Below are 17,325 nucleotides of genomic sequence, written 5' to 3' on the forward strand. Positions count from 1 at the left end.
CATGGTCATGGGTCCTTCCCCATGACAGATGGTACCTGACTACGTCACCTGTGTGCCATATGCACCCATGGCTGTGCTCAGTTCCAGTATCCTGGCCCTCCTTGAGCCAGAGACAGGGATATTTGCTGGTGCTGCTGCAGGTACGGCTGCTCAGAGGTGCTTTGGGCTCTTAGTGCCTCAGTTTCCCACTATAAGGTGCAGCTACTCTGGCACGGCAGCCAGGCGGGAGAGCTGCCAATGAAGTGAGGAAGGCACACCACCTTCACTGACTTATTTCCCCACCTTAAATGATCCCAGAATTGAACTGGGCCTAGTGAAGAAGCAAACGTGTTTGCTGTGGTGGCCCTACTGGATCCCTTTGCACGGCCGGGCGTGCCTGACCTCTGTCCTTGGCGGAAGGTGACCTGCAACTCGGGGCAAAGCCCAGCCCCATGCCCATGCAGCAACAACCCCCCGGCTGGGCTTGCGTAGGTGTTTGCCCCGATGGCAGAGATAACCCCTGCACGCAGGGCCCCGGCAGCAGTGCCGGTGGGGCTGGGAGGGGCTGAGGACAAGGTTAGCATGTGGGACCCTGGGGCGGCAGCAGGAGGCTGTTCTTTCCTTCTTCCTCCTTGGCAACAAGCCCATCCTTGCCAAGGGTTATCAGCTGTGCGGCCAAGTGTGATGGGGACCTGACAGCAAATAGGGGTGCATGGGGGGACGCAGGGACCAAGGCTGACCCACTTCTCCCAGAGGTGGGGAGGACACCTGTCGCCTCTTGTCATCCCAGGGCCTTTGGGCCAGGTGACTTTGCAGCCCATTGGGTACCCCCTGGGGTTTGGGGACCCCAACCTTGGGGTGTTAACCATGGGGTCATCCTAGGAAGGACCTTAAAACCTCCCATGGCAAAATGGGTGTCACTCAGCATCAGCGGGTCTGCAGAACTGGGGTGAGGCCAACTCCATGGTGGGCTGCGACAGCGTGGAGCCGTCAGTGCCTCAGGCAGGGCACGTGGCACCCTTGTCCCAGCTCCCCCGCCCCGGGGGAGTGCTCACCGATGGAGCCACCCTATTGCGTCCAACCCATTGCATCGCTCCCCTGGAAGAGCTGCAGCCCCGTCCCTGCTGCCGAAGACACACCATGGAGCTCCCGGGCCAGTGGCTGCTCTGGAGCTGGATGCTGTGGGGACTCTGGGTACTGCCAGGTAAGTGCTGGGGTCACCTTCAGCACCGCTGGTCTGACTGGGTGGCCGATGCCCTCTGGGTGATGGGCTGTGGCCAACTCTGGCTGCTTGGATGTTGCAACTTTGCGTCCAAGTGCCCAGCTGGGGATTACCTCCGTCTCTACCTGCTGGTGCCACAGCATTGGTGTGGTCCCTCCAGCGCAGCAGGGGAAGTGGTGGGGGGTTGTGGGTCAAACAGGGACTCAGGCCCACCAGGAAGCTGCTTGTCCTGCTTTTGGCGTTGTTCAGCTGTGTGGGGTGGGGATCGGGCCCAAGGGCAATGTGTGGCTTGGGAGCACCTTTGTTCTGCAGCAGGGAGAAGGCATGGTAGTGACGGGGTTCCCGGGATGTTTTTTTCCCTGTCCTGCTCTCACGGATCCACTCTGCCACCAGCACAAGGTGGGGAGACAGGGGAGCAGCCCCTTGCCCCTGTGCCAGCCCCGGCAGAGCCCGGCAGCTTCTCCTCCATGGCTGACAGCACCAGTGTCGAAGTGCCTCCTGACCTGGGCATGTGCCAGGTGTTCCCCACCACCACAGCCACCCAGCCCGAGCACCCCTCTCCTCGCAGCAGCAGCACCAGCTCTGCAGGCAGCCCCGGCTCAGGTAAGGAGGGCAGGCAGCTGGGCACAGGCAGGTTCCTGCCTGCTGGGGCTGTGGTGGGGTTGATCCAGCTGGGGCCACCTTGTCTCACCCTGCAGGCAGCCTGGTGCCACAGGTGACAATGAAAGCAGTACTTCCAGCCAGGAGCAGCGGTGAGCAGGGGACAGGTCTGGCAATACAGGGCAGACCCCAGTCAGGGGTCCCCTCCCCAGGTGCTGGAAGCCACCCGACCAATGTCCCTCTGGCTCCCACCTCCTCTCAGCAAGGGCAGCTTCTGTCCCTTTCACCAACAGGACATGAGATGGGTCTTGCCAAGGGCGGTGGCGGTGCTGGGCCAGCCGCAGCCACATCAGCACCAGCTCCAGGTGTCCTGGCTGTAATGGGGACAAGCAAATCGCCATCAAACAGCAGCACTGCTCCTAAGCAGGCTTTGGAAGTGTCCAGAGTGGCTCCGGACAGCATCCCTGGAGAGCCAGTGCTGGGAACAACTGTCCCCATGCAAAAGGGGATTGCAGCCAACCCACCCATGGGTGCTGCTGGTGCAGTGAGAGGTGCCCCTCCAGCACCAGGCCAAGATCTGTCCATGCCAGCGGCACACGTTCTGGCTGCTCAGCCAGTGCCAGGGACAAAAGCATCTTCCTCAGTCACTGGCAAACTGACTGATGTCAATGAGTTGGTGCAGCTGGGCAATGCTGTCACTGTGAAGGGGATGCCAGGGACAATGTGGACCACAGCACCATTGCTCTCCCAGGATGAGCACAGCACAGGGGTGTTGCCCCCCATCATCAGTGAGAACTCTGATGTGCCACATACAACCGCATGGCTCCCATCCCAAGAGGTCATGCCAGGGCTGGATAAAACCACCTCGCCCCCAGACAGGGCAGCCAGCATCTCTCAGGACACGGGCAGCACCGTGAAGCCAGCTGCAGCTTCAGCCAGCCCTGCCACTGGCCTCCCTGGGGGTCCCGCACACACAGCCACAGAAGGAGCCAGGATGGCAGCCCCACCACCTGCAGACCCCCGAAGTGCACCCACAGCAAAGGTCGCCTTTTCTTCTGCCATCACTGGCGTCAATGAGGCTACAGAGCCACCAGCACGTGCCTTATCCGATGCCAGCCACAATGCCTTGCAGGTCACCCCTGTGCCTCCTGCTGAGCCTCCTCCAGCCCTTTCACCCCAACACCCTACTGGTGCTGTGCTGGATGCAAGAGAGAGACCTTCCACCAGCCACAGCGCAGCCCCCAGCATTGCTGGAGACGGGCTGCCTGGAGCCAATGCTGTCACCCACGCTCAGGCCACAGCACTAGCTCTGGGCACATCAGCTATGGTGATGGATGTAACCGCTGCAGAAGACATTCCCACCACATCATTCCCAGCTCCAGGAAGCACTGATACTGAGCTGGTATCCATCAGGAGTGAGCCCAGCACCAAAGCCATAGCAGGCACCACTTCCTTGGAGACCAAGGCCATCCCAGAGGGGCTCAGCATGGGGCTGTCCCTAGACACAGCTCCTGATGGCTCTGGTGGTCCCTCTCCAGGGTCCTTTGTGCATTCCATGTGGTCTCTGGTCAGCCAGACTCCGCCAGCAGACCCTGGGGCCACCACAGCAGAGGCAGGTTCAGGCAGATCCCCTCCAGCCAGACCCAGTACGGAGTTGTCTTTGTCCCTCACAGGCAGTGGTGGAGCAAAGCCAGATGGGGACCCTCAAGCCACTGCTGCACCAACATCTTCTTATGGCGTTGGGACTGGACCAGCTGCCCGTCCATCCTCCATTAGCAACACTACAATTAGTGAAGCAGGGGTGGAAACAGCATCACTGACCGGTGGCAAGACCACCACAATGCTGTGGGACAACAGAGCCACGTTGGCTGCGCCTGATGCATCTCTCAGCAGCAGCCAGCCTGGCCCCACCGTTGGCTCAGCACCCTTGGGAACTGATGGCACCCCTGGACCAGCACCAGTCTCACCCATCCAGGTTGGGCCCCAGCACAGGGCAGCTCCAAGGGCAGAGATGTCATCACTCAGCGCTGCACCAGGTACAGACGTGGGTGTACCAGGCACGCTGAGAGGACCCAGAGCCACCAGCATCCCCGTGACATCGCAAGCAGATATTCCCAGTCTCCTGGAAGGCAGTACTACTGCAGAGATGGCTCTGAGGATGTCCCCATCCAGCATCTCCGCAGAGGCAGCAGCAGGCATGTTCTCACTGGTCCCAGCCACCCCACCGCCAGCAATGGTTGCTTCAAGTGATCCCCACCCTGATGGCAGCATCGTAGGGCCGCTGGTGAGGATGGTACCCTTGGAGGTGGGCACAGAGGAGAACCCAGATGCCGATGCAGCAGGGCCAACTCCCAGCCATGCGATTGTCACTGTCTGGCCATCAACAGAGCCGCTTGCTCAAGGGACCGATGATTCAGAAACCAGGCCCCCAGCGGATCTGCTTCTCCCGGCTCCCAGGGGCAACCACTCATCGCTGTCCCCCAGGGCAAACCTCAGCCTAGCACTGGCTGAAGCCAGTCCGCTCCCCAACACCACTACTGGCAAGACACTCCAGCCTGTGACACTGCTGCACCCCAAAAATGCAGCCAGAGAGGAAGAAATGGACAGGTCCCAACCGGCAGGAGATGGCAGCACCACACAGGCAGCTCTGGGCTCAACCCCAGCTGAAAACACAAGGGTGGGTGCTGTGAGTGGTACCCCCTACAGCGGTGACACAGCCTTGGAGACATCCTTGCAAACATCACTCCCTGCGGCAGCCAGAAGCACTGCTCAACCAAGCACAGCTGCATCAGACCACAGCTATCTCCCTGCTGAGCCCACCACAAACACAGATGTGGGCATGGACTTGAATAAGGACACAGCTTCTCCCACCTCAGGGAACAGGGCTGTAGGGCTGCCTCTGGGGTTGCCCAGTCCTTCGGCAGGCTCTGCCCGAGGCAGCAAAAGCCCTACTGCAGTGGCCATCATGGACACAGTGTCACCCACAGCCCCAGAGCTGGTTATGGCACCTTCCTCTGGCCTCACTCACAGCACTACTGAGCAAGACATCCATGTGTCTCCTCCTGTCCCTGGGAATGCCCATCCAGTGGTGATGGCACCTTCTGTCACCCCTAGAATAAACGTCACTGGTCCAGCAGTGGGAGCACGTGATGACAATCTCAACAGGGTCACGACACCCCCCTCTACTGCCCCCAGCAGCTCCTCCACTCTGCGCAGACCTCGTGTCACCCTGAGACCACCCCGTGAGGCCACCAACAGCATCCATGACCCCATCTCAAGGACTCTCAACCTGGTCACGGAGGATGAGCCCACAGCCAGGGTCACCTTGCTGGATGTTGGCCACAGACATGGGGCATGGGAGGCTACAACTGCATCCCAGTCAGGTGCTGAGGGTACCATTGCCTGGGCAGACACCACCGCCTCTGAGAGGAGCACCGAGGGTGCAGCACCCCCAGCCGGCACCAACAGCGTCCATGCGCCTGTCTCCAACACCACTAGCACAAGCTTGGCCACCATGGCAGCTGTCAGCATTTTTGCCAGCAAAACCATCCTGCCACCCACCTCAGCTGGTGGGGGGACCTTCGTGGTGACCAGGGCCACTGCAGCTGTGCCGATTGCCACAGCAAAGGCCACCAGCACGAGCAGAGCCCTTGCTGTAACACATGATGAGGCAGGGGGAGGTGGGAGACCTGTCCTGTCCCCTGCAGTACATACCCCCTCGGTGGAGACAGCTGCGGAATCCTGGGGTGGCCCTGCCACCACCCTGCCCGCTTCACCCCGCCCCAGCCCACACAGCCCAGGGCAGGACACAGCAACAGTCACGTCTCTACTTGGTGTTGGCACAACCAGGGGGACAGCTGCTGGAAAGACTCTCCCAGAGCCAGCAACAGATGGCAGTTCTCCCACAGCCATCAGCAACCGTGCCGTGGGACGGGCAGCAACCACATCGCCCCCCAGCTCCCTGACGTCCATTGGGGCAACTGCCTGGGGAGAGAAAACGGCCACCACTGCAGGCAGCACCATGACCATCACTGAAAGCAGGATCGCAACCATTGCTGAAGGCAGCACCATGACCATCACTGAAAGCAGCATCGCAACCGTTGCTGAAGGCAGCACCATGACCATCGCTGAAGGCAGCAACACGACCACCACTGCTGGCAGCATTGCAGCCATCACTGAAGACAGCACCACGACCATTGCTGGAGGCAACACCATGATTATCGCTGAAGGCAGCACTATGACCACTACTGCAGGCAGCACCATGACCAAAACTGAAGGCAGCACGACGTCCGTTGCTGGAGGCAGCACCATGACTGTTACTGCAGGAAGGACCATGACCATCACTGCAGGCAACACCACTGCAAATATTGCATCCAGCACCATGGCCATCACTGCAGACATCACCCTAACGAACGCGACAGGCAACACCACAGCTGTCACTGCAGGCAGCATCACAACCGTCACTGCAGGCAGCACTGTGGCTGTTGCACCCTCAGCCCCAGTGAGCCCAGATGAGCAGGCAGGAGGTCTTCCAGCCCCAGGCACTGTGATACCAGGGAGACCACCAGCCAGCGTCAGCCCTGCCACTACCCCAGCTCATTCCTTTGGGACAGAGAAGGGACCATCCACAGCATCAAGCACATCTGCCCATGCAACTGCTGGCCACAAAAATCCTGCCCCTCAGCCCCAGCCCACACACAGGATTATCAGTAAGTAGGTTTTCTTCTTCTCAAATCAAAGAGCAAGAAGGGTTTGTCAGCCAAGCAAGCGCTGTGATGGCTGAGGGTACCACTTGGCCTGGGGTGATTTGTCTGTGTTACATGTTGGGCTACTGGGTTAATGGGGAAAGGTGAAGTAGATCATCTAAGTATACACTATTCCAGTTAAAAACTGGGTTAAAAATTGGGTTACAACCATCAGAGCAGTGGTCCAGCCCGGAGGGAGTGCAGGCACAGCATCATGGTGGCGAGGCAGTGAGTTTGCCCTGGCCACAAGAATAATGGAGCAGATGTTAAAAGTTTTTTTCATCTTTTTGATTAATTTCCTGCCTGCTTCAGTGCCAGCAGCCTCACTGTACCCTTTCGGCATGGAGGCAGGGGACCAAGAGTGCATCCAGAGGATGGTGGATTTTAACTCCCCCCTTTTCAAGCCAGAGATCGGGTTCCCCTTTGGGATGTCACTGCGGGATGCTCTCTATGTAAGTTCCCCCTTCACCGAGCACGTAAGGGATGTGCAGCCTCTTTGATAGCAAAAAACCCACAGAAATGGAGCAGAAACCAAATTTCATCCAAATGTTAAATTTTGTTGCAGTTCAAAATAGCAGGTTTCTGCTCGCCCATGGAGGCTAAAAGCCACATGGGCAGGGCAGGAGCTGCCTGAGGTGTTGGCAAATAACACGTTATTTTGGTTAGTTTACAGATAATGGACAGATAATTTTCCCACCCACGGAGAACTACGTCCCATCCAATCCCAACCCGCCTCCCCAAGGCTTCAGCAGCCGTGAGGATTTACCGGTAGTGGCCGTCTTTTGGGATGATGCAGATTTCTCCCAGGGCGTCGGCACTACCTGGTACCAGGTTAGGTCCACCAAATATGTTCTCCTGGGAGAGCCCAGCTCCGAGCTCCCCCATTTCACATTCTCTCTTACCAACCGGCAGGAGTACTCCACCATTAGCTCTACCAAAGAGCCCCTTGTCCGTGATGTGGAAGCAAAGATTGAGAAATATCTGAAAATCCCCTACAATGCCAAGTGGACCTTGAAGGTGACGTGGGAGAAGGCTCCAGCGTACCCATCCCAGCAGCACGACACTCAGGTGAGCCGTGGGGGACCCAGGTGATGGAAGGGGCTGTCACCAGTAATGGCCAGGGCAGGGATGGGCTGCTGGTCTCTTGATGTGGGCTGTGCTGTGGGAAGAGCAGGGCGAGCTTTGGGGATGCTTAGGGGAGTGCCTTGGGTTTCTCCAGACAAGCACCTACCAGGCAGTCCTCACCACTGATGGGAACCACTCCTTTGCCCTGCTGCTCTACCAGGATGGTGGGATGCGGTGGGACTACACTGAGCTGGCTGCGGGCAACGTGCTAATCGGCTTCTCCAGGTGCTGTGCACGTGTATGGCTGCATTTCGGGACAGCAGGGATTTCTCCCAGCACTACGTTGGGGCCATCAGCGGTGCTATCTCCATCAGACCCCAGCTCCTACCCCTGTCCTGTTTAAACCCTCTCTCCTGCAAACCGCAGGAGTTTGCACCCCAGCTCCTCTATGGGGAGTTGAGTGGGGTTGTATCGGACAGTGATCCCAAACCTCCTCTCTCTGCGCAGCGGCGATGGCTATGCCCAGAATAATGAGCTGACCCAGAAGCCACCAGCTGTCAAGTACCGACCAGACCAGCACAGCAGCACCAGCACTGGTACAGCACTGGGGAGCCCTCAGGGCAGGTGGGGATGGAGGGAGCCGTGTGCTCCACGCTGGGATTGTATGCCCAGCATTTATCTCTGTGAGGTGATGGGCCAGCGAAGCCACCAAGCAAGGGCTGGCCACTGAGAGGAGAGTATGGGTGTCCGTGTCTTCTGTGGCTTGCCACAGCCACGCTGGCTCTAGAGGGAGCCTGGAGACCTCGTGTGAGGTCACTGGCCAGGGACAGCTGTCCCATGGGATCCCTTGGCATGAAGTGAGACTGGCCGAGCTGTGCTGTTCTCCTGTTGCTCCCACAGATGTGCGCGGGCTGTGGATCTACAGGCTGGACAGTCGCTCCCGAGTGAACTTCAGGCTGAAGTGCTTGGCATGGCTGGATACACAGCCGGCTCCGGGTGCCTGGAACAGCGAGCTGCTGCCATGCCCCTGCTCCCAGCCCCAGGCAGAGCTGGACCCCCGCTACCGCTGGAGCAGAGGTGCTGAGCGTGGCCCCTTGGGGCCAGCCGCCAGATCATGGGATGGCAGGGGGTTCCTTCCTGCTCTGGGGGCAGCTGTGATCCCCTCACACCATTTCAGGCCCGGAGGATGCCTCCGTGAGGATACTGCGCACCACTTCCCCCAGCCTGGCCGGAGCTGGGGTGCGATGTCTATATCAAGATGGGAGCTTGCTTGAAGGCTGGCAGGAGAGAACATGGACCCTTCCCATTCACCTCACCCCTGGTAAGCGGGCATTGGCACTCCCTTGCCTTAAAACACCCCAAGCGCCAAGTGCTCTGCGGGTGCAGCAGGGACTCTGACACCCCCAGCACCCAACTGCCTTCCTCTGCAGACGAGGAGCTGGAGGCTTTTGACTGGTGCTGCCGGCGCGTGGGGAAGCCCTTGTTTTGCACCAAGTTTGCTGAGAAGAGGCCCAGAGTGGGCTGTGAGGGATATGTGCCACCCACCCCTGGTGAGTCCCTGGCCCTCACTCTGTCCTGGGGTACTGAGTGGGCAGCACAGCTGCATGTGGACCCCACACATAAGATATGGTTTTGCAGCATCCCAGTAGGGACTGCTGAGCCCAGCCCAGCACTGGGGGCTTCTCTCTTCCATGTGATTTCTTTTCTTCCTCCCATCAAAATGGCTCTGTCTCCTTTGGACCCCAGCCAGCGCCTTTGGAGATCCCCACATCACCACCCTGGATGGACTTACCTACACCTTCAATGGGCTTGGGGACTTTGTCCTGCTGCTGGCTAGTGATGCCCGGACCAGCTTTGTGCTGCAAGGGCGCACAGCCAGGACTGGCACAGCCCAGGCCACCAACTTCATGGCCTTTGCTGCCCAGTACACATCTACCACCACCACAGCAGTGAGTAGGAGCGTCATGGGTATCGGTCTGAGCATCTAATTAGACAAACTTTTCTGAGAGGCTGGCTGGGCACTTCCTCTGTATCACCTACAAGTGGCTGCTACCCAAAGAGCATCCCCTTTCCTCTCCCTGCCACCTTCCACAATCCCAGCAAATTGCTAATAGTGGTGGGTTGGACTAAGACTAATAAGCCACAGCTCTAAACACCTCTTACAAGCTGGACAGCAATGGCCTGGAGCTCTGCAGGAGCACAGACTGCTCCACCACCTTTTTTGCACACCCTTTGCACCAAGCACCTGTCTCCTCTGGGCACGTTAGCACAAGCGTGTACTCTTCCTGGCTTTGTAGAATTGCTCCCTACACCTATTTCAGTAAGCAAAACCTTCTGGTGTCACCAGAAGCCACAGTGAGGAGGGGGCTCAGTACCTGGACTCTACCAGCACAGGTCTCCATTCTGCCACGTTCAGCCAAGCAGCAGTGGTGGTTTATGCGTGTCCCACGCCAGCAAGAATGAGAGGCAGCCTGTTGTCCTCTTCTGTGCAACCATCAAATTTATTTTAGTGTGTGTGCTGGGTTGAAGATGACACCAACATATCCCCTGGGGCTGAGCCTCTCTGATGGGTCTGGAGGAGGACGAGGTTCAGCACAAATGTCCCCAGCGTGGGAGGATGGCAGGAAGGGATGTGCAGAGGGGCTGACTGGGACATCTGCCGTGATTTGCAGGTGGAGTGGTCCTTGGGGAGCCAGGGTGACATCCAAGTCCTACTGAACAACAAAACTATCCAGTTTTCCTATTCTCAAGGTGAGCAGGATGTGTGTTAAATGTATGTAGCTGGGGGGGGGGGGGGGAGGTGTCTCCCTATCCTACAAGGACCAGCCCTGCCCAGCGCAAGGGCAGTCAACCCGAGCTCCATCAAACGTCTCTCACCTGTACCCTATACCCTGTCTCTGACTCTGCTGGGGTGCACACGGAGTGCTCCCCTCCCTAAATTCAGGGGCATCTGAATGCAAACAGTGGACTCTCCCTCTGTGCTCTCCTTCTTTTGCAGACATGGGTGCCAAGGTGTACTACAGCCCCGGTGTGCTACTGGTCAACGGATCCTCCATCACAGCTGTCTTTGATGGGGCCATCGCTGTCTCCATCTCGGCTGGCTCTGGGATCCTCAGCATGGTCTGCAGCCTGCCCAATCAGTACCACAACAGCACCAAGGGCCTCCTGGGTAAGAACTTCCAGCACTGCTGCAGAGCCAGGGTGCAAAGTCCCCCTCTCACCCTAAAGCAGGCTGGAAAATGCTGGGGGAACATGCTTGTGAGGGCATGGACCCCTGGATCTAAACTGAACACCAGACAGTGCCAGAGAGGAGCTCAGCCCTGGCATGGGAGACTACAGTCCTCTGGTGGTGCTCCATCAGGTGTGTGGGACCATGACCCCACAGATGACTTCCAGATGCTAAATGGTACCAGCATCCCTGTGAACAGCAGTGAGGAGGAAATTTACAGCTACGGGATGACCTGTAAGTTCAGGCTCAGACTCCACCTTGAATGATTCATGTATGTTCTGGCCATGCTTTGGCTGCAGACATTTAGACATTTGCCTGAGCAAAGCAATGCCAGGGAAGCCCTTTGGTCTCCTCATCACTCCATGGAAATGACCCCTAAAATATAACAAATCTTAAAAACCCAAGGCTGTACCCATGGTGCGCTCTCTTGCAGGGGCTGTTGGAGAGCACAGCTTGTTTGCTCCACCTCTGGACTCATCAGCAATGAACTTCACGCCCATCTTCTTGTCTCAGCTGAGGCAGGAGAACGAAAGCCAGTATCAGCTGGCAGCCTTGCAGTGCCACGGCAGCAAGGAGTGCATCTATGATTCACTGAGCACAGGGGATGTAGCCCTGGGCCTGGCCACCCAGAGCCTCACAGTCGACTTCCAGCAGAAGAAGACTCTACTCAGTAAGTGGAGCAGATCCTCACCTCTGAGAATGCATGGCTCAGGTAACCAGGCAGTGCCCTGCTCCCTTCCTGGGCTCTTTTGCGCCATGTGAGGCAGGGAAGAAGTCACCAAGGTCCTGGAGTTGCACTGCCCAGCTGGCTTGTCTCCAAGTTTGGGAAACACCACCACTTTGGCCTTATTTTTGATCGGTCATGGCAGCATCTACCTGGAGTCCTATCCTCACCAGGAGGGACTCGGGGCTAAGCAGTGCCAAGGCCACTTAGCAAAGAGCTGTCTGTGTGCTGAGCTGCTCTTTCCTCAGATGCCTTCCCTCCTGTCATCACTGGCGATGCATCGCTCACAGCCTTCAGGACAGAAAGGGTCAGCAGACAGTACCACGCCACGGGGGCAGGGGCACACTTTGTCCCCCATCTCTCAACAGAGCTCAATATTTCAGGTAAGGAAGGAGAGATGGGGTGGATGGGATGAGACAGGATGGGAAGGGATGGGATGGGATGGGGTGGTGTGGGCTGAGATGGGATGGGGTGAGATGGGATGGGATGGGAGGACATCGGTCAACAAACCCCTCTCCTATGCCACCTCCTCTAACTCCCACCTCTCCCCCCGGCAGAGAGTGGCACCCTGACGTGGGAGCCCCGTGGGACAGCCCCACTCACAGTCAGCCTGGAGGCTGTTGGGTCCAACAACCTCTCTGCCCTCCTCCAGCTCCACTTCACCCTTTGCAGCTGCAGAAGGAGCCAGGAGTGTGACTACAGTGACACCGTCACCCTTGAGGGATCTTCCCTGCAGGTAGCAGGGTTTGGGCAACACCAAGTGCCAGATAGCTCCTCTAGCACCATGCTGTGCCCATCCCCATGACAGCTACATCACCTGTCTTCTCTGCCCACCTATCCTCCTCTTGTTCCCTAAGCTGGTGTCATTGTTCCCTTCCCAGCTGGCAGCCTGCAGGTGCGATGGTGGCTACTCAGGTCCCTTCTGCCAGGACCCACCAGACCCCTGTGCCCAAGGTTGCTTCCCTGGCGTGGGCTGCAACGTGCACACCGGCTGTGGCCCCTGCCCAGCTGGCCTGACTGGGGATGGGCGGCACTGCTCAGGTGATGAGGACTTGCCATGGCCACCAGGAACTCGCGGCATCTGTGGGACCATGGCAGAGGTATTTCTTCTGGTGCCACACTGTGTTGCCTTGGCAGATATCGATGAGTGTGCGCAGGGGATGGCATGCCCGGGGAACACCAACTGCACCAACACAGTGGGCAGTTACATCTGCACCTGCCCAGCCAGTGAGGACGGTGAGTACGGGGTCTCCAGCAGCCACGGTCCTCATCCCCATCACCCCTGGGCCTCATTGGGAAAGGATACTCATGGGACCTGAACTGGCCGGAGAGGAGAGGAAGGGGAGCTGGCTGAGCTCTGTAGCTAAGCCCTTGCTGACCTTAACAGAAAGGACCAGAGCCCAACCACCCATGGTGCTCCCAGGATGCACATCTTACTAATCTGTTAGGAAAGGAAACTTTATCCATGCAATATTTTCCTTCAAGGGAAAAAAAAGAGTATATAATCCCATCAAAAATCAGATGCCCATGTGGAGGTTGGATGTTTAAAATCAAATCCTGATTTCAGATGGTGTTGGTGGGGTTGGGTGATGCGTTTTGCTCCTGTTCCAGCACAGCAGACTGGGACTTCAGCAAAAGGCTCCAGAAGGGCTTTTCCTTGAGGATTTTATACTAAAAGTCCTAAAGCATAACACACATCCCAAAAAAAACCTGGAAGTAAGGCTTTACAGCCTAAGGAGTGGCTAGGGATGGATCCATGCCCTGGGGCTCTGCCTCTGCAGCCAGGTTTGTGCCTCCTCCTGATCTGGGCACCCTGTCCCACAGGTGAGGGGCCAGACTGTGGCTCAGCCTGCGACTCCCGGTCCTGTCCTGAGGGCTACTGCAGTAACGGGGGACACTGCCATCTGCATCCCCTCACCTGTTCCCCCACCTGTTCCTGCCACCCGGCTTTCACCGACCAGCGCTGCCTGGTGGCAGGGGGAGATTTTCGGCCACTGCCCAGCACAGGTGGGTGCTGGTGCTCAGTGGGCAGTGAACCCCAACCCTGCTTTCCCTGATCCTGGGACACCGGAGCCACCGCTGCGTCTTCCCCCTGGCAGATCTCCCCCGGAGAAGCATCCAGCTGCAGGTCAGGACGATGCAAAATGCCACTGCCGAGGAAGTCAATGATACTGTATGTCACTGGAGGGGCTGGGCTGGGGGAGAATAACACACCAGCACACCCGGCAGCGTGGCAGCTGGGGGAGCCCATGCCTTCATGCACTCCCCTCCCATGGGATCCCCGAGGACCCAGCAGGTCCACAGGGCCAGAGGGACACAGCGTCAACTACATGATGCTGGCTGAGGGCCATGGACACATGCCAAGTTCCCAGCACGTGAACCAGTGAGGCCCTTGGGGTTCAGCCACAGTGCCCGCGTTGCCCTTCAGCCTCTTCCCACACCAGTGCTGTACTGCCTTTCCCTAACACTCCTCTTGCAGGTCTCAGCCATCCTGGACTCCCTGGAGGTAAAGGTTTTCCAGAGCAACACCAACATCACCCGGATGTGAGTCAGCTGTGGAGCAGCCCCATACCCACCCCAGGGAGCTGATGGGGCCGGGTTGGGCATGGGGCCACAAAGTTTTGGGGGAAAAGGGACATTTTTCCTCACCCCAGAGTCTGTTTTTCCACCTTTGCTGCTGATAAAACCTTGGAGACACAAGCACCTTCCATCTCCTACCTCATATCTTCTTTACCACTCCCCAAATGGAGAAACTGAGGCACAGTGAGGCTCAGCCACTCTGTGATATAGCAGTGGCTCTGCCAGAAGCTCTGTTTTTTTCCTGTAGGACAGAGGGTGATGGTTTCACCTTCAGAGTGGTGTCTGAGTTCGCCTATGACAGCCGCGGTACTGTCATTCATTTCCTGAATAAGGAGCTGCCGGGGGCCATCATCAACGCCTTCAACGGGCGGCAGGGACGGCGGGAGGCAAGAGCGCACCTCCTCTTCCAGCGCCTGCACCACGACAACATCACTGACCTGGTGAAGTGTGAGTTGCTCTCAGTGCCAAACCTGTGAGCCCAAGAGAAGCATCCCACTGTCCCCACTGTCCTCATCCCCCTGTGTGCCCTGGCCTTCAGGTAACGCCCACAGGGGAGGTGAGTGGGTGGCAGCCCCCCCTCAGGCACAGATCCAGCTCAGGGAGACCTGGGAAAGCATGAAGGGGTGATGCTGCCACTTGGTTGAAACTGTGCCATCCCTCCACAGTGACAGTGGCTGAGCTGCGGCGCTACTTCCCCTGTGGTCTGTATGGCTACAAAGGCTACCAGCTCCACTACACAGGGACCATCGGCTTCGTCTGCATCTCCCCTTGCAAGATGGGCTACTGCCAGCACGGTGGCCAATGCCAGCACCTGCCCAAGGGGCCCATGTGCAGGTAGCAGCAAGGCTGGGGATGGACAAGGCAACTGGTTATGGCCATGTCTCCTCACAGCACCATCACTCCTCCTTTCACTTCTGCAGCTGCCTCCCCTTCTCCATCTTCTCCCCTGGTGGCACTCGGTGCGAGCGGCTGGCCATCAGCCTCGCCGCCTTCCTTGGCATCTTGGTGGGAACCCTAGCTCTGCTCTGCCTCCTGTTCACCACCACCTGCCTGGCCTTGCACCTCTGCCGCCAGCACCACCACCGGCACTGGGGGTGAGTGATGGGCTGGACCCGCACAGGGGTGGGTGCTGTGGGTGCAACAGCGCATGGAGGTTGGGGGTCAGAAAGAGCTCTGCCAGCCAAAAAAACTGGTGGAAAACTTCTCTCTGTAAGGTCCACCACTAGTGGGACCCATCTGGCCTCAGCACAGAGAGCCTGCCCTGGGGAAGAGGCTGAGCTGGAAGGTCTTTCGGCATCTTTCAGCCCCTTTCCCAGTCACCTGCTGCTCAGGGGTGCAATAACATCAGTGGGTTGAATGTTACCTTCCCTTTTCTTCATGTAAATGAGTATTTGCATTTTTTCCTCACCTCACCCAGTGCTCAGTTACAGATGGGCTTTCTAATTCATTTTAATTTGAATACCATCCAAATGGCTTCCACTGCAATTCACACTGATCTGGAAAGAGTTGGTCTAGAGCAAGAAAAAGGTGGTTGCAAGACTGGACCCTGCTCTTCTGCAGAATAGGGAGCTGGCGGATGGCTGAGAGGTTGCAAGGCTGGGGTGGAAGCACCAGCGTCTCCTTCCCTCTCCCCAACCTTTGGTTCCGATGTGGCATCCTCCTCACTTGGGGGAAGCTCAGCACAGCAAGCTCCCCATGCTAGTCGGAGCTGTGTCCTGCCCCTGCTACTGGCTGTCCTGCCAGGATTCTCCAGGAAGCGCCTCTGTTCATTTGCACTTGTGGCAAGGCAAGAAATTGTGTGGGCACAATAATGCGACCTTTCCTCCTCTCGCAGCCCCATCTCACCCCCACACTCAGTCACGGCTCCCCACTCCCATCTAATTCACCCACCAGGACGAGCCAGGGGTTCTGCCACCCTTCTGACATGTGATCCCCTTTCTTCTGCCCACCTCCTAGGACCAAGGAGACCTTCTGGAGGTCACGGCCCTTCTCCTGTGAGTACATCCCTGAGAACACCTTCATCCCAGCTCTGCTTCACTCTGGTCTCATTCGAGCTCTGCTCACCTTCCCACTTCAGCTCTGATGACAGCAGAAGAGCAGACAGAGACCTCCCACTCCCTAGACAGGCATTGGGAACCACAGCTGCAAGCCATTGACCCTTCCGTCCAGGTCTGCTCAGGGGTTATTGTCCCTGTGAGGGGCTGGGGACCCATGTCCTAGCCCTGTGCTTCATGGTGCTCGGAAGCCATGCCTTGTCCTGGAGCATCACATATGCTTCGGCTGGCATTGGCATCTGCACTGCTGTCCAAGCTCATCACGAGAGTCCATACAGTGCTGACTGCAGTGTGGCCTCTCCTCTCTTACAGATAAGGATCCAGAGACCCCACATCAGGCCTCTGAGCCAGCCCCTCCAGCAGCCCTAGCCTGCCCCCCGCCTGTCCCGGCCCCTCTGGGCTCACGGAGGAGCCAGACGCCCCTGCCAGCCCCGGCACCTGCTCTCAGGGTCTCCAGCACCAGCACCCACATGGAGGCAGGGGACAGGGATTTGGTTTATATGGTCTGGTCTTTGCGGGAGGATTCATTCTGGAGGAGGTGCTTTTTTTGAATGAAAAATATGGATTTATATGGGTGGCCAAGGCAAGAGGATTTTACTTTCCCCTGAGGACCTGCAGAGGCAACCAGCATACTCCTGGAGTGTATTTGCACCGGGGAATGCTCTACTGCAATGCAACCAGACCCAGAAAAGCCACTGATAGCAGTGGGGTGGGGCAATGTAGCAATGATAATCCATTAGGAACAAAATAGAATAAACAAATAATGATGGCATGCTGCTGAGTATGTTGCCTGCATCATATGCTGCTCGTGTGCTAGCCCTGCTTCCCTGTCACCCGGCTCTGCTTTCTGCTGGTCCCATCCACAGGACCAAGGAAAAGAAGGTTGTAGTTTTCTTTGTTGTTCCAGCCCCTCCTTCCCTCTGCAAAGCTGCAAGTCTCCCCTCAGTGTGTGCCCAGGCACCGCTCACACCGGCTCAGAGCACTCAGGTTGGGCTGTGGCCCAACAAACACCCTGTGGCCTTTCACCCCTGCTGAGGGAAGATGCTGCTCCCAAGGAGGGTCTGTCAGACCCTGGCAGACAGCAGCTCCAGCCCAACTGCCTGAGTCTGGCTCGGCCACAGCCCAGA

General features: G+C 57.8%; 1 protein-coding gene across 7 annotated transcripts; it reads left to right on the plus strand.

The window, feature by feature from the left end:
• The first annotated feature begins 895 nt into the window (after positions 1-895).
• On the plus strand, positions 896-17,322 carry LOC104063189 (mucin-4). Of its 7 annotated transcripts, none has more exons than XM_054074555.1 (29): positions 914-1,183; positions 1,595-1,804; positions 1,900-1,953; positions 2,095-6,510; positions 6,859-6,998; positions 7,213-7,377; positions 7,459-7,614; positions 7,766-7,896; positions 8,119-8,207; positions 8,512-8,688; positions 8,789-8,932; positions 9,042-9,161; positions 9,358-9,560; positions 10,284-10,362; positions 10,610-10,780; positions 10,973-11,074; positions 11,274-11,510; positions 11,813-11,947; positions 12,122-12,300; positions 12,446-12,800; positions 13,389-13,571; positions 13,664-13,737; positions 14,044-14,108; positions 14,392-14,591; positions 14,810-14,978; positions 15,065-15,238; positions 16,101-16,138; positions 16,222-16,313; positions 16,511-17,322. In XM_054074555.1, the coding sequence occupies exons 1-29, from the start codon at positions 943-945 to the stop codon at positions 16,565-16,567; spliced, it is 8,556 nt and encodes a 2,851-aa protein (XP_053930530.1). In that variant the 5' UTR covers positions 914-942; the 3' UTR covers positions 16,568-17,322. The 7 variants fall into 7 exon arrangements, with proteins under 7 accessions (XP_053930526.1, XP_053930531.1, XP_053930532.1 ...); XM_054074554.1 differs by having other exon boundaries at positions 917-1,183; positions 1,900-6,510; positions 12,446-12,605; positions 12,702-12,800; XM_054074551.1 differs by having other exon boundaries at positions 896-1,183; positions 1,900-6,510.
• The last annotated feature ends 3 nt before the right edge of the window (positions 17,323-17,325 follow it).

The sequence above is a fragment of the Cuculus canorus genome, chromosome 9 (assembly GCF_017976375.1).
Source record: "Cuculus canorus isolate bCucCan1 chromosome 9, bCucCan1.pri, whole genome shotgun sequence".
Classification (NCBI taxonomy): domain Eukaryota; kingdom Metazoa; phylum Chordata; class Aves; order Cuculiformes; family Cuculidae; genus Cuculus; species Cuculus canorus.

Coding starts and splice junctions, on each gene's coding strand:
- LOC104063189 (XM_054074551.1), top strand. CDS start 943: ATGGTGGGCTGCGACAGCGTGGAGCCGTCAGTGCCTCAGGCAGGGCAC. Junction 11,075..11,273: donor TTACAGCTACGGGATGACCT/GTAAGTTCAGGC, acceptor GCTCTCTTGCAG/GGGCTGTTGGAGAGCACAGC. Junction 12,801..13,388: donor CTGCCCAGCCAGTGAGGACG/GTGAGTACGGGG, acceptor CCTGTCCCACAG/GTGAGGGGCCAGACTGTGGC.